This window comes from Haliotis asinina, chromosome 7 (genome assembly GCF_037392515.1).
Source record: "Haliotis asinina isolate JCU_RB_2024 chromosome 7, JCU_Hal_asi_v2, whole genome shotgun sequence".
In the NCBI taxonomy this organism is placed as follows: domain Eukaryota; kingdom Metazoa; phylum Mollusca; class Gastropoda; order Lepetellida; family Haliotidae; genus Haliotis; species Haliotis asinina.
This window is the reverse complement of record NC_090286.1, coordinates 13931182-13958974: the sequence shown is the minus strand read 5'-3', so window position 1 is coordinate 13958974 and position 27793 is coordinate 13931182. Positions and strand designations below refer to the sequence as shown.

The 27793-nt window shown below is 38.0% G+C and overlaps 1 protein-coding gene across 5 annotated transcripts; it reads right to left on the bottom strand.

The window, feature by feature from the left end:
• LOC137290545 (disabled homolog 1-like) lies at positions 1 to 27117 on the bottom strand. 5 transcript variants are annotated; one of them, XM_067821574.1, is made up of 12 exons: positions 26928 to 27117; positions 20406 to 20501; positions 17354 to 17404; positions 16774 to 16988; positions 16309 to 16443; positions 15822 to 16034; positions 15485 to 15532; positions 13942 to 14034; positions 12577 to 13098; positions 9434 to 10666; positions 6406 to 6431; positions 1 to 4397 (listed from the first exon to the last, which is right to left on the bottom strand). In XM_067821574.1, exons 3-11 carry the CDS (start codon positions 17367 to 17369, stop codon positions 6423 to 6425), a joined length of 2484 nt encoding a protein of 827 aa, XP_067677675.1. In that variant the 5' UTR covers positions 17370 to 17404; positions 20406 to 20501; positions 26928 to 27117; the 3' UTR covers positions 1 to 4397; positions 6406 to 6422. The 5 variants fall into 5 exon arrangements, with proteins under 5 accessions (XP_067677675.1, XP_067677676.1, XP_067677679.1 ...); XM_067821575.1 differs by lacking the exon at positions 26928 to 27117 and adding an exon at positions 26646 to 26662; XM_067821578.1 differs by lacking the exon at positions 13942 to 14034.
• Between the last annotated feature and the right edge of the window lie 676 nt (positions 27118 to 27793).

The following is a 27793-nucleotide window of genomic DNA, read 5'->3' as shown; positions in this document are numbered from 1 at the left end:
TAATCTCAAGTATATTTTATTCTGAATTCCGGCTGCAAAGATATGAGGAAGACATGCATCTAAATCACTTCTGCATAGATCATCATATTTCATTCATCAAATACTGCTAAATACACCTATGGAAGACATTCTAGAAGGGGAAAATATAATTCATGAAATTCTATACAGGTTTTGTCAAAATACTGTACTTAATACTGAGCAAATTATACAATGATGACAAAGCAGGCTGTAATCAAAAGTAGCATTTTAAATGCCTGTTGTAAATAATCAACTGTCACAAACTTTAATTAAATGTAAAAAGATTGATATCAGTTGAGTATAAAACAGGGCTAAGTAAAACTGGCAGTTGTGTGATGAATGCTTGTTTGCATGCTTGTACCCTTAAAAAACATTCCTCGTTCTACTATTTCAGTTCAAGAAATAAAATATGATGTTTGATATGATACAATATTCAAATGAAACTGTCTTGTTATAGAAACTAAAACATGAAAGGTGCCGATACAATTTCATGGGATTGTGCAAAGGTTATTGACAATGTGTTAAAACATGTGGGCAGGGTTGGATTATGCTATTATGAGATCAGACTTCCCAAGAAACAATCTTGTAATCTGATTTTACAAAAATCTGGAATATGCATAATCACAAAGGTAGCCTAAATCTAGGTCCGTCAGTATGTGAGCAAAAAGTGCAAATTTAACGTTCACATTCCATTTCAACAATTCATTGGCACATAACACATTGGCTGTAAAGCAATAATTTGTATATTTTACAATAAAATTGTCAAATTCAACAAGGATATTTTTTCTCTCTCAAACATTTAAACTTAACAAAGGGAAATTTACAAAGCAACAAAAGGTAACAACTGTCTCAACTACACAAAGATTCTAGGTCCTTTAAAGGAGAGTGAAAACAGCAGTTATGACTATCACTTTCTGAAACCTGACACATCTAATATTTCAAAAAGGGAGGACCATTCATTCGTCTCTAACTCTGTGTGAGTTCCATCAGATAAAGCTACCATACTTTGCAACAACTCAGAGTGGGCTTTAACTGCCTTTCCACCTGCTGAAATATATACCATCCTGTTTGGGAAAATATAACAGATTTCCACAAACCTGAAACAAAAAAATATGTGCTGTATTTTATAGCAAGACAATCTGAAGAAGTAAAATCATTCTGCCTGGAGGTTTTCATATATCCTTCAGCAACACAGTCGTTACTGGTTTTAACACTACAATGATATTGCCAAAAGCACTGTAAAAACTATATGTGATGAACATCAGCACTGCACTTTTATTTCATTATTTATTATGAGCGCATGTCCTTCTGAAAAACGTCTACATTAGAAACCAATATATGGTGAACCATGTCTTATCAAGTAGAAAACTTACCAGTAGCATTTACCATCAAAGGAAAGCTTCATGTTCTTATCTTCAAAATGATTTTTGTTTTAGTAAAGGTATTCTTTTTCAAGATGAACATGGAATTCAGACACACTAACATTGATATTACAAGAACATCCTTATGATTACCAAAAGGAACTTCTTAACAACACCAAGGATTGAAAGATGGTTAAAGCATGGAAAGACGATTTTAGTCTTCTTGTTCACATACTCGATGATCCATGTTCTTATATGTCAGGCCTTAGAAAATTAGACATAACATGCAAGAGGAATGTTTCACACGACAGTCAAATAGAGAATCATATAAATATACAACAGTAAGTGCACTGAAAATCCATTGTAGTCATGAATATTCTACATGAAATAAATACAGGCAACACAGCTTAATACAGCAATTTCTAAATAAGAAGTGCTTACTTCTGTATTGCGAGGACCTTTGGAATTAATTAAAAACTATTTTGACAAATGAACAAGGGGAATACTAACAAATGAATCCAGAGATAAAGGCATGGCATACTATCTAATATGGTGCTTGATATGACCTTAGTGTGTAAGGATTCAACATTATGCTCGATATTGGTATCAAAATATGTGCTGGTTGCATGTATCACTGAATCACTCATATAAAATTGAACTGTATATCCTAATACAAATCTACCATGTGCATGCATAATATAATATCAGAAATCAGGACAAAGAGTGGACTCTGAAGTTGTCAGCCATTGAAGGCACCTACATGAATAACCCTGGACATGAACACAGTGCACTCACAGGCCACACACCATACAACTTGATTTGTTAAGCTACAGATTATTGCATAGAGATATACAAAAGAATATAGATTAAGTAAAAAATATCACATTTGATCATATTGAAGCTGATAGGTGATGATGACTCAAGCATCAGTTGTCATATTTCAACATTCACATCATCCCAGTTAGCCTTGACAAAGACAGTGTTAGTTATAGGTAACGTTAACCTTGGTGATGAAAGTCACAGGTAACGTTAACCTTGGTGATGAAAGTCACAGGTAACGTTAACCTTGGTGATGACAGTCACAGATAATGTTTACACCAGTGATGACAGTCACAGATAATGTTTACATCAGTGATGACAGTCACAGATAATGTTTACATCAGTGATGACAGTCACAGATAATGTTTACATCAGTGATAACGGTCACGGTTACAGTTAACATCGGTCATGACAGTCACAGGTAATGAGACATCAGGATGACAGTAAAGGTATCATTGATGAGCCACTAGTAATTATAACATCAGTGATGACAGTCACACTTAACATTGACATCAGTGATGAGTCACACTGAACATTAACATCAGTGATGAGTCACATTTAATGTTAACATCAGTGATGATAGATAAGTAAGGTTAACATTAGAAATGACAGTCATCAGTAGTTGTATAACACTTACTGACATAATGATAACATCTATCACTGACATTAATGCTAGTTTACTATGGCCTCAATGACTGTTGAAACACTTAACAAAGAGTGAATGTGGTCTAACACGACAATGTGTCCCAATCTTCCTGTATATAAGAAGAAACTAAAATATTCCTGAAGTGAACCTACAAGTATGACTTTTTTTGTCTGAATGTATCTAATTTATACCTAAAAGTAATAAATCAAGATATTCTTCAAATCTGCAGAAACAAAGCAAGGACAAAAAACGTCAATCCTTGCAAATGATATAGACAATCTGTTGATAAAAATGACAACAAAACAACTCACATGCCTTTGTTTCTAAGGTAACACAATGTTTGGTAATTATGTAAGTATACTCGGTGAATTTCATACAATCTGGACATAAAAGAGAAACAAACAAATACCAATCCTAAAATATCCAACAAATTATCCTAATGACTGATGACATCAACATATAATCCTCATCAGAAGAATATTATCACAGAACTTTACTGCAAATGTTATTCACACTCTATACAGAATAAACTTTTACAATCGTTTCAACAAGCAGATTTCAACATTGCACTTAAGTACATAACACTACAAAGATATACCACTTGATCAAGAAATCAGGTTTAATTTAAAGTATATTTTTGCTTGACATAAATCCAGTGAAGTGCTTCTTATATACTGCTATGTCCTTGAGATTGGAGCTGGGGACTCAATCGTTATTTTAATTCTAACCATGTGAGACATAAAACTAAGGCAATGAAAAATATATTCTACGTTTGGTGTCTAAAACTTGCATTTGTTTGGCTATCTTTAAAATCTGTAAACCTGGAAGTAAAAACAAGTGGTTACAAAATTCCAGTGAAAATGAGACTGAACTTTCACATCTGAGTTACAATGGTTCAGGGCTGGGAACTGAGACAAATGTTAGAATGTTGTGAAATACATGACCGAATGGCTCATACACTGACTTCACATTCATACAGGCACTGGTCTAAGATAATTACAACCCTAGGATACACCAGGTACAACATATATTCTGTTTCCTGTACATATGACACAAGTGGTTCTAGCCATCGCGCCCTTGTTTTCCCCCAATGAGATATTTATCTCCCTTTATATATTATCTCCCTTTCATACAGATGGACTGCAACGAAATTAACAAGTTGTTATATAAAATCACTGTGTTTTATGGAAATAAATACAAACTTTGGGAAATTTGGTAATCATGACATCAAACTTTCATGAAGCTGGTGGTGTGAGTGCTTGTAATTTTTAAAGTTTATATCTAAATTTGAGAAGAGTTTTTTTCACACTTGCTTTCTAAAACACAATGAAACATGTAGAATAAATACTCCATAGTTATATCATGAGGTTTAACTGCACTGATACTATTGCCTGTTTCAATGAGTATTTGTCAGTTTGTTGATTCCGCTCAGGCAACACTTGCCATTCTTCTAGGAGACTACATCAGTGCCAAATCCATGCTACAGGTCTTCTTTAAATCAAAGAATCATCAGCTGGGGGTGGGCTCTTGTTGACTGCAGCATACATTGGATCCTGAAATGTGAAACAAAAGAGTGTAAAGTCGTGATCTTACAGCTTTCTATAAAGCAAGGGTTACATCAGATATTGTTTGCTGAAGACATTGTTCGTTATACTTCACTGATTCATTTCAGAATTCATTCTGACCTTGTGACCACATATTAGCCTCATTACAATTGATTACCAGTCAAAGAGAATCTTCATTAAAGTTGACCAAAAACAGAAAACATAACCATGAAAATAATAACTTAAATTAGAAAAAACTGAAAGTAAAAAATTGGTAATACCATTACTACTATTTAAAACAGCAAAACGAAAAAGTAATAAATTTAAGTAAATACGATTATTCTTATGGACCCTGCAAATATGTATCAAACAGTGACAGTCAAAACGAAATTATTTCACAATAATGTCGACTAAAACATTTTAGAGCAGTCAGCTGGAGAAGCATTGTCTCAATACATACACACTATCAGCATCAAAAAACAAGTAGAGGGAAAATATGCACAACATTAGTAAACACGAATAATAATGTATTGTAAATCACTAAATTAACAAATTGTAAATCACTAAAATATTGTAACAAATGCAAATGCCCCCTTCTCACATAAATAGACAAGTTATACCCGAGGATGTATGTATATTCATGAGACATTGTGGAAACTGACATAAATGATATCACAAGCACCACAACAACACAATATAGCCTCAGAGAGAGGAGCTCACTGAGCAGCATGTCAACATGGTTTTTGTTTATTCATGATTAGTAAGCAGGAACAACGGTTAGTATAGTACTATGTATAGTTATTAGTATGTTGTTGGTCAAGTAGTGAAACCACTGCTAACCCACATAGAGATAATGTCGAGTATAGTAAGTACTGAAGACGGGATTCCTAAGGAACAAATACACTGGCAAGTTGAGTCTACAAATTGTATTAACTCTTCTAAAAGAATGTGAACTTTGATTATCTTCGTTGGTTTACCTGTTATGTCACTTTTCAAAGTCTTGTTACCTAATTCATACTACAGATTTTATAGAATGTTAACTCTTAACTCAAATAATCCATTTTGACCCTACATCATGATATTCTTAGTCTAGAGTCTTGGTGGTGTTGTGGACTGTACAATAAAATAGTTTATGAATGACTGATGCAACATGCTACTGACTGATGTGACCTGCCATTGGCTGATGTGACCTGCTTCTGACATGTGACCTGCTATGTTCAAATGATTGGTATTAGTACCATCTTGAAGGCATGCTGGGCTAGAAGCTGAGTGTTACAAAGCTACACATGCAGGAGACTGTGTGTCAAGCCTCAAGGAAATGCCCATGGGGAACATTATGGAGACATTCAAACAACTGTAAACAATGATACAACAAACAAGGCAATTACTTGACTAGGTTCCAACACGATGTTAGACATAATTTTGAACATCTTTCCTACAAAAGCAGATACCAGTAGAATACAGGTAAGTTAATAATACCAAACCATGCTGCTAAGCAAGTCAGGCTGTTAGCATCAGGCTAGGCATACAGACACCAGGCATACTGACTCAAAGCACTATACCATGTCACATCAAATTCATCGTAAGAGAACATGAACAGTATTACCTATTAGTTCACAGGTTAGAATTGGACTAGTTCACAGGTTAGATATGGACAGATCTTACAAAGATTTGTAACCTTAAACAAGTTAGTTCCCTTTGTAACACAACCGTGTCAGACATCCATTTTGGATTCTGTTTTGAGTGTAAGGAGAACTTACAGGTTTTCATTTCATATATCAGAGTAAAAGTTGCTAAATGCTTTGAGCCAGGACACCTAGCGCCTAAGAAGTGGTCTTTGCCCACTTGGCTCCCAAAAGACACACAACACTTCTTTCAAATTACACGGTAAGACCAGATCTAGGGGTCATTTGATAGCGGGGAAAAAGTAAAGGCCATTACCGAAGGAAATCGTTGCATGCTATGTAACTGTAAATACAATACATGATACAAGATATAACACACATGCAGAACTCACCACTTAATACCACTGATCTATTTGTGCTGTAATATACAAAGACAATTGTTCAGGTGTGAGTTTACAAACTCTAACACTGCAAGCACTGTTCTTAATCCTATGTTAATATCATTGTGCGCAAATATGGTGTTTAATTACATACAACAATAAACTGACAACAATATTCTCCAGAAATGATGTTAAACAATTACAGCCTGCTTATCAACATGAAACAAAGATCCTTATACACACATTCTGAAATTCAGGTGAGGACACATATTTAGAAGATCATATAAAGGAAATCATATACAAGTATTCTACTTTCTGAAAGAATGTCTCTTTGAAATGCCCCAAAATTTTTAAAGTCATGTCAATGTAACATTCATTTTTTAGCAAATTATCCATTGAATGAAAACACAAAAATAACAACTTCTTCATTAGTTTGGTAATAATGTCTTATGAATGATATTGATTCAAGACATAGCTATGAAATATCATTGCAAACAATACAGACACTATCACAGACTTTCACCTCTTCAAGTTCCTGCAACAATTTCCTATCCAATACATGCACTATCCACTTGGAAAGTGAATGGTTCAGCAGGGCATGGTGCAATGTAAAGGATACTGACTATATTCTAAACACGAACTAAAAACTAGAGAACTAAAAACATCAATGAACACAAACAGGAATTCCGATAACAACCGGGGTACAGGTCCTCGTGTCAATGTGAGGATTAGAGGATTTTTTTAAAATAAATGTATAACTTCTGAGAATACTCCAATTTCAAAGCACTTCACAGTACAATATACGGTACAACCCCACCCACCTGCTTTGCTGATCACTACGCTACCATCGCATGCAATAGATTAAAACATCATCTAAACATAATAATGGGTGACTGGCCTATCAGTCACCAGTTGTAACAGTTACCAGTTCTTTCTTGTTATTTCTACAAGTCGACTGAAAGCTGATTTTGACCCTCAACTAAATGATCTTGACACAAATGGCAGACGATAGCTAGCGTCAACCAATAAGAGGCTTTGCTTTGACCACACACACTTTAAATGGCCTTATTGTCTCCATGGAACCAGACGTCATTTTCATGGGACAGTATAATCAACGAAGAATCTCACAAAACTTCATCACTTCTATCAAATTCCAACATGATCAATGTGATTGCTGTTGATAACTATATTATGAAACATCCACATGAAACACAGATGAACTGGTTCAGGATAAAACAACCATACAACTCAACATTCTCAGAAATATAAGAATTTTGGCTTCATTACAGTTCAACTGAAAGTTTAAAAGACTATATTTCCCATGTTTGCTCTTAAATATGCCTTACAGCTCGGTGAGTGAGTGAGTGAGTGAGTTTAGTTTTACGTCGCACTTAGCAATATTCCAGCTATATGGCGACGGTCTGTAAATAATCGAGTCTGGACCACACAATCCAGTGATCAACAACATGAGCATCGATCTGCGCAATGGGGAACCGATGACATGTGTCAACCAAGTCAGCGAGCCTGACCACCCGATCCTGTTAGTCGCCTCTTACAACAAGCACTGTCACCTTTTATGGCAAGCATGGGTTGCTGAAGGCCTATTCTACCACGGGACCTTCACAGGTCTACAGCTCGGTAACAATGACACCTATCTGATGATTCTTAACAATCCCATGACTAAATGTTAACTGAAGGGCAGTTGATGTTGAGTCCAGATTTCAAAGTCCAACATCAAATCTTACCAGCTCTGGAAGATGTTAGTAAATTAGGGTACTTGTTAACAAGCAGATGTACAAAGCATGCACACAAATAACACATATCCACACAACCAATGAAAGTAAACAAAGCAACAATTCTACACTATTAAATTAACAGATTACATCTGAAAGAAGAGTAATTTAAAAGGAAGCCCATATATGTGTTTCTTTGACTACAGAAGACACAACTGTTGATGTTATTTACAAGAAAACCATCCAGTTAGTTGTAAAGGAGAAGTAACAGAGAATGGCACAAAAAGAACCATGCAGAGTCCACAGCATTAAGACAGAGAAACAACACACCCTGATGGGTAAAATCACACTCGGTATTTAACAGTTATATTTGGGATATCACTTTCTTAGTAAAGTTCAAATTCTAGAACAGTCCCATTCGGGATTCGAACCCACACTCTCAGAGTCAGAAACACCTAACCGCCAGCCTACAAAGTCAGCTGCCTCACGTTGGGGGAGCGGGTTTGGTGGCTGACTTTGAGAAATGGATGGACCTTGAGTTACCTCCTTTCATGGCATGAAAGACAAGGAGTTCTCAAATGTCGTCTCTACCTTGGGACCATTTATCTAATCAGACTAACATATTTTTTCTTGCTGAGATCTACCAGGAAGTTATACATGGTGAGGTAAAGCTTTGATGGTATGAGTGATGTTGAACACACCAAGGTTAGAGTTTGCCCAGCATTATGACTGAGATTCAACACTTTATCTGGGGCAATTAGATTTAAAAGTAAATAAAACAAGAAGACTATCCATTGACAGAAATCATAGATTATGTCCATTTTGTCAAAAAGGCATTGAAGACAAATTACATTTTCTTGTTGAATGTCCACTCTATGAAAAAATCCGTTCTGACTATCCAAATGTAATCGTATTAGAAACAGAAATAATAATGCAGCATTTAACAAAATTGTTTCCTCTTGTGATGTCTCCATTTTAAAAAGATATTCACTGTATACCAATCATGTTATTGTTTCAAGAAACACAATTCCTCCTAAATGTAAACATTCTCTGTAACCACTGTATATGGGCCGGTGGCCTCACATACAAATAAAAATATTCTGACTTTTGAGTTTTTATCTTATCTTATGAAACAAAATGTAGTACCATTGTTACTGAGTGTACTGTATTGTTCCCATCAAGACAGTAATGTTTCTCTGTTGAAGAAACAACTCTGTTGAACCAACTACAGATGGCGAGACAGAAGCAAACCACACCACAGTTTGTGAGAGTGTCCACACCTGTATGCTGTGATACCTGTTACTCACCTGTTCAGAAACTGATGTAGGTCCATTCTTTTCACTACTGGAATCGAATACTGTGAAGCAATTGTCCTTAAAAATATCACTACTGAAATCACTAAATGGGTCCCAATTTTCAAATGGCGTGCTTTCAAAACTTGGCTGACTAGAAAAAAATGGGTCTTTAGATTTCTGGTTTGGTTGAGTACTTGGTGCAGAGGGGAAGGAGTCACTGAACGGATCTGTGCTGGAGCTCGGAAAGAAGGGATCTGTAGTTGATGAAAGGGAAGAGCTTGTGGATGTGTTTTTACGAGGCTTTGGAACTGGCCTTGGACGAACAGAAGCAGAGTTTGTATTAGCTTTAGGTCTTGGGGGAGGTGGAGGTGGTGCTCCGCCAGGTAAAGAAAGCTTCACTTCAGCTGGCAGAGGTGGTGGTGGTTCCTCAGGTGAGGGGAGATTAAAGTCATCAGAGAACACAGGAATATTCCCATTTGTTAGCCTCTTTGGGCTCTTTTTAGGCAAGTGTTCGTGTTTTGAAACATCTGCTGGTGTCTGCTTCTTTGGAGTATTTTCACATGAAAGTCTGCTGGTGAGGGTCATCGCTGGCAGGAAAGGATCAGCGTCTTGTGCTGGGGGAGAAGAGGAGGGTTGCGACGTGGGTTGAGGAATGTGCACATAAGAAGTGTCAAAGGGGTCCTTGGAAGAATCCGCTAAGCCACGTAACCGAACTGCTTCTTTTCCTAAAGGGCCAAAAGGGTCACTTGCCTGTTGCATGCCAGGGGAAATGACCCCTGGGGAAGGAGTCCCTGGGGATGGAGTCCTGGGTGGGTTGACATCAACCTTCAGCTCATTGAGAGACTTCTTGGGAGGAGTATTCAAAGACTCAAATATGGCCTTGGGTGTCTTCTTGGGATCACTGCCACCAATGTTGACAAGATCAGCAAAGGCATCCTTCTTTTGCGGTTCAGTCGGTACTTCTTCAGTTTCAGGTTCATTTAAAACAGTTGGTGTCAAGATATTGGGATCTGGCTCTGTGTCAGGAAAAAGGTTTTGCTGAGGCTGACCCATGGCAGGTTGAGCAGCTCCAAATGCTCCCATGAAGGCAGCTGGTTGACCAAAGCCTCCTGCTACAGGCTGTCCTACGGCTCCACCAAAAGGCTGCTGTCCAAATCCTGCTGGGGCTGTTTGTCCAAAGCCCCTAACAGCTGGTTGACCAAAGCCTCCAGCACCTGGCTGACCAAAACCTGGACGGACCTGTGGCTAAAATGAGAAATCAGTTTTACTGTCAATTTTACAGGGTTTGAGTGAATTATGCGTAAGGCTCCTTAACCTCTGGCCTAATGGTTTAGTGGGAAACTTAGAATGGGACCAGTGGTAGAATAGGTCTTCAACAATCCCTGCTTGCCTTGAGAGGCAACTAACAGGATCAGGTGGTCATGTTCACTGACTTTCGATGTTGTGATCGATGTTCATACTGTTGATCCCTGGATTGTCTGGTCCAGACTCGACTATTTACAGACTGCCCCATATAGCTGGAATATTGCTGAGTGCAGCATGAAACTAAACTCACCCGTTCACTCAGTTAGAATGGGTTTTACACATGCCTTACATAGGAACTGTTAGCAGGCCCCTAATTTCACATTTACCACAAGTGTAGAAGTGACAACAACTAACACTTTGGGACATGGAATAGACTGATATTGATATATAATGTGACAATGATGAACAGCTATAAGATTTTCTCCTTGTCTTCATATACATGTTAGATAATAGTTTTGACATGTACACCTTAATTTGCATATGTGATATGAAGAAATTAACTATTTCAAATCAATCAGAACTCTATTTGTACTTATGAGTAAATGAGTGAGGGAGTTTAAATTCTACGCCACACTCTGTAATACCGCAGTAAGGAAGTCTGGGCCAGACAATCCACGGATCAACAGCATGAGCATTGATCTGCGCAATTGAGAACCAATGACGTGTGTCAATCAAGTCAGTGAGCCTGACTACCACAAGCATAGTCGCCTTTGATGGCAAGCATGGGCTGCTGAAGGCCTATTCTTCCCCATATCTTCATGATATCTTGATATGAACAAAACAACCCAATGTATATACTGAAAATAAATCACATGTTGATAACATCAAGGAAATCACTAATCTAGATGCAGAAAATAAACCACATATTGCTACATATGACATGAAGAAAGACCATGAAGCGTGACAAGTTAACATCACACTTTGAATAACCACATTTTGCAAAAAAATAGCATGTGGCATATATGTGGGTCATGATTAACTTGTGTATTAAGTTTGGTGAATCTAGCATGTATAGTTTCGGTGATATGCTGTGGTCAGTTAACCATCAAACACATTTAGCACCAAGTCATGTTTCCATGGAAACAACAACAAAACAAATTCTGAAAAACTTCAAAATAGCAAAAGGCACATATATGGGTGATGATTAACATGTGTGAAGTTTTGTGAACCTAGCATGTAAACTTTAAGAGATAAGCTCCCAGCAAAGTTTCGGGACAGACAGACGGATGAACAGAATGAATGCTATATACCCCCATTAATTTGTAGCAGGGGTGTAATTAGGTATTCCAAGCACTCCCTTCCTATAAATAATCAGCAATTTGTCCATTCAACTGAATCTTGCGGTGTCAGCCGTATGTGATGCCCTACTTGTCTGAGTGGTGTTTCAACTCATTTCACAGCATTGACAGGGTGTTGACAGATGAAAAAACAATAGTATCGGCAAATCTTGGATTTGAAGCAAAGATCATACTGCTGGGACATGTATTAGATGACCTACGACCTGACAAATTACCCCAATTTGCATGTATGTGAACGCCCTCCAGAACATTCCATTTAAAACAAGAGGAAAACAGGTTGTCGTCTAAATATGGAAAAGTTCAATTTCCTCCTGCGAATCATGTCCTGATGTCTTGCTGAACTAAATCACTCTAAGAAACACATGTTAAACAGTAGCGGTGTTGATTTCATGCCATGGTCAGCTTAATCGCCAATCTACCTGTAGTAATCAAGTGTATTACTTACCCCGCCTGCTTGTCACAAACGCCTTCACTGCACATCTAAATAATATACAGATAATAGAACAGCTAGAGGAAATCCTTCACACAAGGTTAAACAAACAAGCAACTCACCTGTGCCCCAGGCATGGGTGTTCCTGGCATACCAAAGGCAGCCCCTGGGGGCATGCTTCCCGGTCCTGCTGCAAATGGCTGTGAAGTTGCTGGTTGGCCAAATGGTTGAGAAGTTGCTGGTTGGCCAAACGGTTGTGAAGTCGCTGGTTGGCCAAAGGGTTGTGAAGTCGCTGGTTGGCCAAACGGTTGTGAAGTCGCTGGTTGCCCAAATGGCTGTGAAGTCGCTGGTTGCCCAAATGGCTGAGATGTTTGTTGGCCAAAAGGCTGACCTCCAAATGGTTGGCTGGTAGGTGCAGAGAAAGGATTAGCTGTGGTGGCCCCAAACCCTCCGCTTGTAGCTGGGAAAGCACTTTGAGCACCGAACCCACTCTGCAGCCCTGCCAAGTCATCCAGATTTGACCCGGAAGCATTTCGTTTGATGTCTGCCTGTGGAGTACTGGTACCCCAGGGGTCAGTTGTTGACTTAGAAGTATCTGGGGTGTTGGTGTCAAACATATCAAAAGAACTCATCTGCTGAATTCCCTACAAGAAGAAAGAAGTTTACATCATCTCTGAAGAAAAAGAAAACATGCAAAGAATGTCTGAAAATGTCTTAGATCTCTGTCTGATAAAGAATGCAGAATTTTACTGATTAATCAGAGGAAGGGACAGAAAATATTATCCAGTATTCTGGAGTAATAATTAAAGATGATGATTCAGAACAGAAAGGCTTTACAACCAAGGGCAGCCACAGTAATACAATTTGAAGCAGAAGGTTAAATATTCAGTTCCAGAAATTCTTGATATAACTGTTTGAACAAACGTGATGAAATGCGACCATGATGCAATGACGTGATGGAGCCTATCCAACCCCAGTCAGCATGCAGTCCACACCACTAGGGAGAGAGACAGCTGGTCATGTACATCACAGATTAAGGAGGTCAAGATGCGTTATCAACTCCACACTATGCATACTAAGTGCTCTCCATAGTTTCATAAATATGTCAAAAACACAAAAGAGTAACTGAAGGAATCGGTTTTTTTCAGAATTTACAATTTACAAAACTATCTGTTTCCTTCATTCTGAAAAAACTGATGAACATAAGTGTTGTGCTCCAAAGTGCTCTTTACAACTCTCACACTTTGCCCACATTATTTCAAATACAATCCTTTGCCTAAAGTCATTTCTAAAATCCTGAAAGAACATTTCCCTCATCCTAAGTCCACATTCACTAACAACCAAACGTTAGCTCACAACATGTCCTAAGATAAAAACAGTCAACCCTTTAAACAGATAATAATGGCTTGTCAGAATGAGCTTAGAAAGCACTTAGGTGCTGAGTGAGCACTAGGTCCTAGGTAAGCAAGCACCCTAAGCACACCCACTAGTTCTATGTTTTCCAGCTGATCCTCCAGGTCAAGTAGATTAGACCCACTCTTCTTCTCCTCTCCGGCCACAGGAGCGTTGTTCTGGGGCACCTACAGAAACAAACCACTTCCTGATGCAGGTTAACCATATAAGGGCACTGTAACCATGGACACAGTGTCTGGTTACCATGGCAACAGAATAAGGTAACCTGTAACATGACACTTCCTTAGTTGTCAGAAATGGTTTTGACTTTATAGTGTTGGTTTCATGGCTGTAGAATGGTTGCCATGGGAATACAATAAAAAGATGTATTTGGTTTTTGGTTTTGGAGTTACATTTTTTTTCCATACCTCTGCATATTACAGTTTTTCTCTAAAATATAATGGTTTGATATGGTCATGTTTTTATGTTACAATGCCCCCTAGATACAAACACATGCATGTGTAGTAGAATACAGAAACATATGTAATACGCTAAACAGATAGATACCATGATACAACAAGGTCTCATGTACAATATCCACTCACGCAGATCTTCAAAACAAATGTGTATTACTTTTTTGAATAATGCTAATTCTTCCAATATTGCTGAGCCAAATACTGAAATCTGATATACAACAGTTACTCCAGTCATTTCTTGTGTTTATAATTTACAGAACTACAATAGGTATGAACATTAGACCTTGGTAGACAAGAAAAACAGGTCAATCAGTAGATCAAGGAACATGCAAAGGAAACAGAAAGAAACATATTTACACACAACACCACCACCAACAACAAAAACATAATTACTGTTGGTAAACATGTCCTACTGGCTGAGCTAAGGCATGTGTGGCTACAATGTGATCATTTTATCTCAATCTCATCAGAACACATCTCACATTCAGATATAAGGTCTCTCTGCTCCAACATAGGTCAGCTGGAAGATCAGGATCAAGACATGAATTCTCTATACGGTCATGGGAAACATTAGGGCACTATACCAGATTCCTGTGTCTTAAACAAATGGGCAGTCCAAAATGGATGACATGACTTGTCATATATCAAACACCTTAGACTGGACAAAGATCGTCAGGGTTCAACTGTCAGAGCATCAATTAACAAATCCTTGGGACTTTCTGAACTTACAGGATTAATTTTGTGAAAGACAGGAAAAGCATTTTTTTAAAATAATTTCTCAGCTAACTGAACAAAACACTTGTGAAAAGAATTTTGTCAAGCACTTCCACACATGCACAAGTGTTGGACAAAAAAAAAACATGTCACAGAACCAAAAACATGTCAAAGAACCAAACCATGTCACAGAACCAAAACCACTATGACCACATGCTCGTTAACCAAAACATAAATGCAGCATGAAGTGATGTGAACCTAAACCCACTCAACATCCATACAGAGGGCACAAGCAGCAGAAATGGGGGCCCTCACCAAAGACATATATGTCATTTCACCAGAGGAGCAACAGGTAAGTTACAGTGAAATAATAGTTGGTTATTCTGCAGCACAAGCAACTGAGAATTGCTAGGCTTGTAGCATCAGCAACTAGCCACAGTTTTCTTACTGAATAAATATGCTCAGGGCTTTCAGGAGACACATCATTGTTTGGAACCTGTAGTCAAACAATGAAGAGCTATACTAGGTGTGTTTTACATGTTACTTCAAAATGTAAATAGATGATTTGGTCAGGACAAACATATGAGGTCAGAAAGAACTCTTTAAATCTGTCTTGGCATTTATCATGTAGAAGTGTGTTTATCCTTCAGCTTTGAAATTATGTTCATGAAGTTCAAGCTTACATTTGAAACCGTGCCAAATTTCCAGACTTGGAAAATGATTATTACTCCTCAATTCTAAACAGCTCATACTATGTGTGTACATACACTCTTGTTCACTCTCACCTGGTATACAGCTTCTGGTGCATCCTGTGTGGCCTCTGTTGGTTTCTGTTCCCCGCCTGTGGCTGGTGTCTCTGGCTGGGGCGGCTGCTGCTGCTGCTGCTGCTGCTGCTGCTGATCCTCCTCCTGCTTCTTCTTGGCATCCTCCACTTCCTGTTTCTTCATGTCATACACAGCTTGGAACAAGTCCCGTAACGTCAGGACCAGCTGTTCTGCCTGGCACAAAAACAGAACACAGTAAACAATCTGAATGGAATCATTTTGTTCTCAGATACCATATCTTATATGATATCACTGGAGCAAGTTTCAATGAATACCCTCATGAACATGCCTGGAGCAGGTGTTCCTGAATTCCTTCATGAACATGCCTGGAGCAGGTGTTCCTGAATTCCCTCATGAACATGCCTGGAGCAGGTGTTCCTGAATTCCTTCATGAACATGCCTGGAGCAGGTGTTCCTGAATTCCCTCATGAACAATCCATTGTCTTACCTGTTTTTCGGTCTTGATTGCAAAAAACTTGTGTGTTCCATCTCCCACACCAAATATGTAGCCAAATGCCCGACTGTCGGACACATCTCTAGCTATAAAGGATATCCTGTGAACTGCATGTGTGTACTGGATAGCCTGTAACAAAAAATACAACCCAAATCTTACTATTTCACCATCCTAATCATACACAAACAAATGATGATGATGACAATGATGATGATGATGATGACGATGGCGATGATGTTGATGACGATGACGATGACGATGACGATGGCGATGATGATGATGACGATGGCGATGATGATGACGACGACGACGACGACGATGATGATGATGATGATGATGATGATGCATCCTCATTGCCTGATCATCTCATGACCACCATCTCATCCCAGTACCACTATCACCATTGCCATCTCCACCAGCATCATGACCATCAGTGTTGTCTTCATCCCTGCCACTTACCATAGATATTCCATCTATGATCTTCAGTCCCTCCAGTGAGACGTTGACCACAATTCTCTGTTTATGTTCGCCAGCTGCCTTGACAGAAGCCTTCAGCTTCTGCATGGACATCTGGCACATCTTGTCTCCCCTTGCCTCAGCAACATCGTCAACGCCAATCAATTTGGCACGGAAATTCAACCCTTCACCCTCAAACTTGTTGGGGTCCACTTTACCTGGAGCACACAGTATAAGCACCATGACTGACATGACAAGCCTAAAGATGGCCAATGTAGTACAACAATTTACATGTTTATCTCTGCCCATCAGAGAATAATTTAAGAAATCCATCAACCTCAAGTCTACACTAATTTGGAAAGTCTAGATTGCCTTAGTCAAAAGTGAACCACTTTTCTTAAGTAGCTCCGCAGACCTCCAGAATGGAAATGCTAGCACTGATCACATAATTTCTCTCATACAAATCACAGAATATATTTTCATACCCTGTTACAGGCAGCATTCCAAGTCCATGACATAAGCTTAAGAATCTGAATATCATGTTGGTAAATCACCTGCTGTTACGGTAATCCTAATGACTCACCCATTTTAGCACTCATGATTGCCTTCAGTCAACACTCAGCTACAGCTTCTCCTGAAAGGCCAACACAAGTTGTTTCAAGATGCTCTCATTTAATTATGTAGGAAGATAAGTAAAAACATATCAGTCTTCAGCAGACATGTAACTTTCATGTTGAAAGATGTTGCAGGCAACTTCTATTTAAAGTGCAAATAGGTCACAGCAGTTATAAAATGATTCATACTCCCATGACATAATGTTTGTTTGATATGCTGTCAATTTAAGTGCACTGAAAGTCAAGCTGACTTCACTTTGATTTGATTATGGGAACAATACTGACGCTACAAGGTTTTCAGTGAGTGTGAGTGAGTTAGTGAGAGTGAGAGTGAGAGTGAGAGTGAGAGTGAGTGTGAGAGTGAGAGTGAGAGTGAGAGTGAGAGTAAGAGTGAGAGAGTGAGTGAGTGCTCTCGCCAATAAGGGTGGTTGTTGAATCAGTAACATGACTAGGAGGGCCATTATATACAGACTATTTTCTAATGTATTCTGCAATGTATCATGAGGCAGGTAAGTCATTTATATGCCATGCTTCAGTAATCAGACCAACAGGTCTTTCTTTGCAGTCTATTCATAAGTGAGGCAAGATGTCATATGCCATGTATTAGTAAACAGGTAGGTCATTTTATGCAGTGTATAAATATCCAGTTAGGTCACCGTTACCTGCAGTGTATTAGTAAACTCCAAAATTCAAATGAATGTTCACTCACTAAATATATGATTATTTTTATAAACAATAAAGAACAAATTTGCATAAAACACCTACATCTATGGTTCAAACATAAGCAAAACAAACACAAGATGGTAAAGGGTTAGCTGCCATATGGAACAAACTTTATAGATAACCACTTCTTTTATTCGTGAGAGTGACATTTCGATAAAGATTTATGCTTGACAATGGTAAAAGAATCTATGTCGAAACATCCTTCTCACGCATAAAAGAAGCTACTGCCAAACTTCTAAATGCCACTCAAAGAATGGATAGTTGTGCAACAGTCATTTAATATGCTGGTCATATAAATATAGGCATTAATATATATATATATATGTTTAAACAAACAAAATACTCCAGATATTAGAGTCTGCAAATAAACAATATAATACTACCCATGTTCCTTTAACCACTCTACACCAGAACACTAAAAATCAAGAATCAGTAAAGGTTACCTCACAATGATTTCTTCGTCATGCCATTATACAGAAGTGAAACTCAGACAACTTAAATGTCTGAATATACATCCATCTTGAAACTCACCCACTAACATGCATCATACCCGTCCCAAACATCTACCGGTCCTATCAAAGTTCATGATAACTGTCAGATATGAACAATGAGTGTGATATCTGTGTATACTATCTGGAGTATCAAGGCATTCAAGAACAAACATGTCTTGCTTCATAGCTTTCCCCGTATCACCTCTCTATCATTGATATGTAGACATCATGTACCCGATACACTGACAGCACTGTCCTGGCTGAATCCTGCCAAACTGTATTGTCTAGAGTATGTTTAATAATATTTGGTTCTCATGTATTGACATTGGGAAAACTTCATGGCTTTAGTTTCTATGAGCAACTTTATCAAAACAATGAAATACATACTCAGCGGTTCATATAACAAATAATTTCAACTTAAGATGTTTTGGGAGTTTTAATATTTGTTTTTCAGTTTTCCTCATATGAATATTAAATGATAAAACACATGATCTACCACAGCAATCACAGATAAACCACTGATAAAATGTGCACATCACAAGTATTACAGTACTTTACCCTCATATGAAAAATATGACATGGAGTATATATGCTCATTCATAATAATATATATTTGAATAAATAAGAGTAACATACTTAATGGAAAGACACTATTCTGAAACTTGTGATTTTAAAATTCACATAAACATAATCAAGGAATTAATACATAATAAAATGTCCTTTACAACCCCAATCTATCATTTTCCCTAGCATATTCACAGAATCTGGGGGCGGTAGGGTTAAAGTGTTCACTCGTCATGCCGAAGACCTGGGTTCAATTCCCCACATGGGTACACTGTGTGAAGCCCATTTTCTGGTGTCTGCCGCCGTGATATTGCTGGAATATTGCTAAAAGCGGCGTAAAACTAAACCCACCCACCACAGAATCTGAAACAGTCCAGTTTGCCATGAGAAAAATAGATTATGTGCATCAAGACAACATAACTACTGCATTCAACAATATTCAATACTCAGATTCTTTTCTGGGGAGTTTCTCCCATCATCTTCCATATCTTACAGTAAGTATCCCTAAATAAATTCCTGTAGGGAAACAAATCCATATCCTTGTCACCACGTCCTACATCACATCTGGTAGAATGTTAAGGAGCTCAAGTAAGACCTTATCTCTGGGAATCTGTACATTAGATATGTATCGGTCCAGCTACTCAGCACAGAATACCCTATGATGAAACTCAGCACATTGTCTTGACAATTCTGACACCAGTACTAGAAGCCAATACTTTAGTTCACTATTCCTTACATGATAACATACACAAAACTAATAGCATACTTCCATCTGACCCTTTTAACTATTGAGTTAGTGCCAGTGTTTATCACTTTAACTGAGATTAGTAACAAATACCCCAATGAACATAAAGAATTTTACCTTCTGTTTATTCTTGAGTAACTTTCAGGAGTTGTTCTGGCCCCGTCATCAGGTAAAACTGTAACTGTTAGCTCTGCCCATGACGATACCCCAATATAGATCGATACCAATCAATATCACTTTGCATAACCTCAAATTCTATCATTACTGAGCATCATTTTGGTCAATCACCGACAATGTAACTTTGTGGTTAACTTGCATACAGACAAGTCTACTTACTCCAGCATACAAGGTAAATAAGCATGACACAAGTGAAGATAGACACTCCCCTCAGCCTTCTCTAGTCTCGTCCTTGACTGACAGGACTGAAATGTACATGTGAAATGTACACCCAATTAATGCCTGTTCACTGTCAACTACAAATGTATATCTCATAATGACCTGTAGATGTCAGTGGTCTCCTGTAGGGTCTTCTCACTGTGGGCACCCCAGGCTTCAGATCATCTTGGGGATATCACACCAGCTCTCTATGACACACTGTAATAAAGTATGGTCTGTCACTAGAAGTAGGGCTAATGATAAATAACCATGACTTAACATGAATGTGTTTGGACACATTTTGCATCTTCTCCTGTGGAATGAAATGCAACATATCAACATCAATATCACTGGTTTCTATCACATCATTCTGACACGTATATTACACACAGTAAAGAAAATAATAAAACTAATTCTTAAAGTTTATTTTTCGAAATAGCCTGCTACAAAGATGCACACATGGTGAAAGGGTCTTTCACAAGGAAATGTCTTCTGTCCATCCTGAATTAACGCTTCCACAAGCACACTGTCATTAAAATTTGATTATTTCTGTTGTAGTAGTGATGACATTATTAAAACTATTTTGATGCCTAAAAAAACTTATTATACAACAAGCATGCAATAACATCTATCAGATGCAACCACTAAAAACAGAAACATGTAAAACGAAGAACACTTAAACATACTTAATGCATATTATGATTCACAAAATATATCTGGGTATTCAGAAAAGAAAAACGGTATTATGATTCTCAATGAAATGATTATTTAGTTTTGGTGACATTCACTGATTTTGGACGTAGATCAAAATTACCCATACAGGAATTATGAGGGGTCTGTCAAGTAACAGTGTAGACAACTGTATGTTTTGATAATGTTCAATAACATTTGATTATGCATCCATTTTCTACATTTGTGCATACTGGACACACATTTGCATGTAGGCACACTACCATTCCAAAGGGAACATGCACGCATCTTTGTGACTGGTCTGTGGTGCACTTGAGTTAGATTTTGGCCTTGCATACCTGAAGTCCTTCCATCAGTCCTATACACTGGGCATGTCAATATAACGTTTCTTTAATGTGTGACCATGCAAAATATACAGCCTGCTGTTCTTAAAATCTCTCCATTTTTTGGAGAGTATATGTCCTAAAACACTTCCTTCATGATTAAGTGATAACAAATATGACCAATCAGCAGACAACAATATGTAGACAATATGCAACTTCCTTTATCACTTGTCAGTGAGTGTGGAGCCCTCCTTCTATGCTTAACGGGACAGAAACCAAAGTTCACGGATAACTTTGGAGGGCAGGGACTGAAAGTGAAGTAACCTGAGTACCATATACATAAACTATTGTGTATTGCACGAGGTTAATGACTAGTTAAGTAGCTTAGAGGCATACAGAGGAAAGCATTGAAGCAAAATCAGGTGGTAACCTATATGGGACATATTAGTGATATGACAGTTATCGCCAAGTAGGACATTTTACAGTCAGTCCCAAACATATCTGTCATCAATATCAGCTGATGTGCAAGTAGCATTTATAATTGTTAGAGGAACAAAAGTAAATGCCTTCATAAATTTTTCAATTTTTTTTTTCAGTAATTTAAACCGTTTTACCAAGAAAGCAGTCTGGCTATCAGTCCAAAATGCTGATTGAAGCATGCCTAGATTTACTTCTAGTTCAGGTTTTGAATGTCCCTTGTCTTAGAATTTTTTTCAGATGAAATAGTTTTGCTTGTTGTTGTTTAAGACCACAATCAGCAATCACAATATGACAGCAGTCTGGAAATAACAAATCATTAGTGAACATCTTGAACGTTGATCTGATCAACTGGAATAAGATGAAATGAATAGAGTTTTGGTTTCAATCAAAATAACATATTTTCACAGATGTTAGTAAGGTATGTATCAACAATTGTAACAGTTAAAGTCTAGTTGTTTGGGGGTTTATTTGTTATGTTGTTTTTATTTTCTTAGAAGGGGGGGAGAGGGTGTAGTTGGGCTGTCACATTAACAAGACAGAAAAAATACTTATGAACTTACCTGCTATTACATGACAATAATATTACATAACGCACTATAGTTCATCTGGGGTATAAGTGTATTACATACTCAGTATATTCTTCTGCATGCATACTTGCTTGATTTTAATCACACAGCAACAACCTCTAGCAGTCCCTTCCCTTAAACCAGCATTACACAGCTTACTGTTTACAATAAAATTATATTATATAACTTTTTTGGTTTATACATCAAATTATTGTCCAGCTGACTATACCAAGTTACATTACTAAGTTTTCCAAATATGACTGAATAGTTTATTAACATAATTACTAACTGCAGTTTTCCTTGGAAATTCTTCAGGTTCTTATTTTTCTCCATCAGAATGTGTTCTATTACAAACTGATTCCACAACAAGTAGCACCACTGTTTTCATGTGGCATACGCTAGGTCTAATGTAGCATATGCTGGGTCTCATTTGGCATATGCTGGGTCTCATGTGGCATGGGCTGGGTCTAGTGTGAAGTATGATGGGTCTCATGTGACATGAGCTGGATCTAATTTGAATCATGATTGGTCTAATGTGATACTTGCTGGGTCTCGTAACATATGTTGGGCCTAGCATGATACGTCCCATGTGGCAAATGCAGTGTCTAGTGTGAAGTATGATGGTCTGATATGGCATGTGATGGGTCTAGTGTGAAGTGTGATGGCTCTAACAAGAAGTATGATGGGTCTCAAATGGCATGTGCTGGGTCTAGTGTGAAGCATGAAGTGTCTCACGTGGCATATGCTAGGTGTAATGTGGCATATACTGTGTCTCATGTGCCATATGCTGAGTCTCATGGGACATGTGCTGGATCTAGTATGAAGTATGATGGGTCCCATGTGGCAAATGCTGGTTCTAATGTGATATATGCTGGGTTTCATGTGGCATATGCTGGGTCTAGTGTGAAGTATGATGTGTCTCACGTGGCATATGCTAAGCCTAGTGTGAAGTATGATGGTCTCATGTAGCATATGCTGGATCTAGTGTGAAGTATGATGTGTCTCACGTGGCAGATGCTAAGCCTAGTGTGAAGTATGATGTGTCTCACGTGGCATATGTTAGGTCTTGTGTGAAGTATGATGTGTCTCACGTGGCATATGCTAAGCCTAGTGTGAAGTATGATGTGTCTCACGTGGCATATGCTAAGCCTAGTGTGAAGTATGATGGGTCTCATGTGGCATATGCTGGGTCTAGTGTGAAGTATGATGTGTGTCATGTGGCATGTGCTAAGCCTAGTGTGAAGTATGATGTGTCTCACGTGGCATATGCTAAGCCTAGTGTGAAGTATGATGTGTCTCACATGGCATATGCTAAGCCTAGTGTGAAGTATGATGTGTCTCATGTGGCATATGCTAAGCCTAGTGTGAAGTATGATGTGTCTCATGTGGCATATGCTGGGTCTAGTGTGAAGTATGATGTGTGTCATGTGGCATATGCTAAGCCTAGTGTGAAGTATGATGTGTCTCACGTGGCATATGCTAAGCCTAGTGTGAAGTATGATGTGTCTCACATGGCATATGCTAAGCCTAGTGTGAAGTATGATGTGTCTCATGTGGCATATGTTAGGTCTTGTGTGAAGTATGATGTGTCTCACGTGTGATATGCTAAGCCTAGTGTGAAGTATGATGTGTCTCACATGGCATATGCTAAGCCTAGTGTGAAGTATGATGTGTCTCATGTGGCATATGCTGGGTCTAGTGTGAAGCATGCTGTGGTCTCATTCAGCATATGTTGGTTCTGGTGTGACGAATGCTGAATCTGTATAGCCAGCCATTCAAAGTAAGCTCAGTCAAGCATAAACAACCTAGCAAGATGAAGCTCACAAATATCTTTCAGAAGACTAGCCCCTAAGAGGTTTGTTATTTCGTTTCATAATGCCTGCATAATGACCACGGGACTAAACCAACCATTCATCACTGACCACCTGAACATAAACACATGATCATGGCACACAAGATTCACAATACATGCAATCAAGGCATTTCTCTCATGGCTGAACTCACTTAAAATTGGCTAAGAACTTAAACATACAGTACTTTGAAAAGTGGCATTATCTTTGTAAGAGACAGGTGACGAAGCTTACAAAGATACAACTTCATGGATAATACTGTACGTGTTTATAGCAACATTTCCATGCTGATTCTTACACCAGTATCAAGGACTGTTTTCATATACTTTGATGGGTTTTGTGTGTGTTTGGAAGGAGTTGGGTAGAGTATACAGTATACTCTCGGGGTGATGGGGAGGTTGTAATGAAGAATGTTACAGTACCAAGAACAATCCTACCAATGCAGGACTTACTCTCAGTATTTTCCAAATAATCTTATATCATTTATGAGATGAAGAGCATGCTACACGACATCAAGGTGTAAAGGAGAACTGGGAAACACTCCCACTAAGGTAACATGAGTCTAGCCTATTGTATTACTTAGCAATAAAGAGAAAGGCTGTGTTTGGAGTAGAGCTGTGCTAGCACATGTACATCAGATACCGTACATGCTTAATTAATACCAAATTATCTCAGGGGGTGTACTCAGGTGTGTATTTCAGACGAAAAGGTCTACATCTAACTGACTCTTGCGGTATCACATTATGTTATGAAGCTGAGCCAAGGCCAAGTTTTTCAGAATCTGTTTTCAAAGTATCAATGCTAGCCTAAGCAGATTTATGTAAATATGTATATTCTGTATAAAATACCACATAATTCAATATATATTGCTGATAAATTTTCCCTGATTAGAGCTCCTAGCTATCAATTTTTAGAACTCTAATGTCACTACAAAATACATTTTACACTTATACATGCCAGATTCTTTTAAGTTATACCTTTCAGATATATGGTTTATTAGTAAGAACACATTTACAATCTTGACCAGTTAGTAACCTATTTGGCAGACTTTTTCAGATATCAACCTCCTAATACCACTATCCCTTGTTGATGCATTATAATAAAGATAAGTGAGTTATTGACTTTAGTTTTATGCTGCACTCAGCAATATTCCTTCTGGATTGCAGCGGTCTGTTAATAATCGAGTCTGGACCAGACAATCCAGTGATCAACAGCATAAGCATCAGTCTGCACAATTGGGAACTGATGACAGGTGTCAACCAAGTCAGCAAGCCAGACCATCCAATCCTGTTGGTCACCTCTTACAACTAGCAAGGGTTACGGAAGGCCAATCTTCTAACCCAGGGCCAAAATTTTCAAAGCTCTCTTAGCACTGAGAGAGTCGTAAGTTGATGTTAATGTGTGGCATTTACGACTATCTTTGCGCTAAGATAGCTTTGAAAATCTAGGCCTAGACCTTCAATGGTATACAAACATAAGGTATAAAAATATGTGAGGTGAGGGACATAAGGGGGGAAGAAATGAGCTTTCTAAGCCATGAAAGTCAGTAAACAAATGACAGTTTGATGGCAATTGCTTCAACAGATTATAGCATCATCGTTTCATTTAAACTTTGATCAACAAAGAAAATTAAGTAATTCTTCTCAGTGACAACCATGGCAACCATCTTCAAAACTGCTTAAGTCCTCTTCATTTAATTTTGATGTCGTTTCTAAGCTAATAATTTCATTATGGCAATGTTATATAACATTTATGTAGACAGACAATGAAGAAACTGACCACATGGCAAGCCATGTCAACAGTTAGCCCAAATGAATAAAGACTTCATACCATTTATTTTTTAATTTCATCATCAGAAAGACTGGTTACAAAATCAAACAACTTACAATGTATTTTGCCACCCTTAGCTTGAGCTACTGTTTAAAATACTAAGTGCACTAAGAAAAAAACATAAATGCTCATATCATAAAATAAAACAGAGACAAAACTACAGGAAACAACATACTAATTTTCCTAGAAACCTAAAATGTGATATATCGCAAATGTGCAACTGCACTTAATTTTTATGAAGATATGTCATTCAGGATCATCATTTTGTCACTCATGATTGGACATTCTTTGACATTCCAAAATGTGAAAAATATCTCAAGGATATTTTGGGTGACAATCACCATATACTCGTGTGAAAACCTGCAACTACAGTGTGTTTGCTCAAAATACAACTGAACAGCAGTTATAACAACAAACATTTCTTTAACAACCAAATGTCTGTTCGCTTTCTGCCAAGTGGTCAATATGACCCAGCTTGTTGAATCTGGTCAACTTGTTTCTCCATGATACTATTTCACAAATACGCAATCAAAACGTAACATCACAACAACAAGTGCAATAACAAAATGATGTATACATTATCAAAAGTTATCTGTCGAACTGTGAGAATAAATTAAAACCTACAGCTCATGAGAACAACAAATCCACTTCACTGAGCGGTCAAGGGGGCGTTAACTGACGATACACCCCTCGACTAGAAATACACACACGCATAAATATATGTGCTTACGGGGTATTTACCTGTCTGTCGCGACACAAAAATACACACAAGAACATAAGTTGCATGTATGTTATACGTGACAAAGAACTAATGATTTTGGTTGGGCAATTATTTCCAGGAACATCGTACGATTCCTGACATTGACAGATCCAAAATAAGGTAAGGGTCGATTTCACGCTACTCACCGTTATATTGATGCACGAACTTATGAGGCCACTACTGCTGCTTTCGTCGTGTTTGTTCAAATACAACAGACACAACTGCTCTCCACAAAAGTCAAAATTAGAATGCAGGGACGATGAAATCAACAAATATCTTCTCACTACACCCCTGCTGTACACGACACCCAGTTCCGGATGTTAAACGACGAACTGTGACCTCTCATCCACATACTACTAGCCCAATGGTATAAATTATATATGTGGTATGTTGCAATTGCGTTTCACATTTTAAACAAATCAACCAGACAACATTGCCGACTATTGTATTTACAAAAACGAACATTCTATAGAATTATATTTCTTACACTCGATGACATTTATACGTACGTGTATCGATATCAACTGGGGTTTCGCTCGCCCAGTAACATTAGTTGCTTAGAAAGTAAGTGATGCCATTATAGCACGTGCTACTGCTAAGAAACGAGAGGCGGGGTATTTAAACAAATACACGCAAATGCCAGGAACAGAGTGATTCATGTCTAGTCCACGAGTCATTGCAGCGAAAAGTTAATTGCGTGCAAACATTTCACACAGTTTTGCAGCGTAATGGTGGCGTCATTGCGAACGGTACTGCTGAATAATCAAATAGTACTCTAACTAAATGGATTAGCAATATTACGGAATAATCGTCGAATCAAACATACATGTCACTGAACGGATTCATTCACAAGCCCGTAATACTACTAAACAGTGATTAGGTAGCTGATGTTTCGCATCTCACTTTGACTTTGATTACACAATGCCAACTTTGACGTTTCCAAGAAGTTACTGAAAGATGCGCACATACAATATTGCTTTGGGTCCTTGCCATCGTGATCTTTGAAATCAAA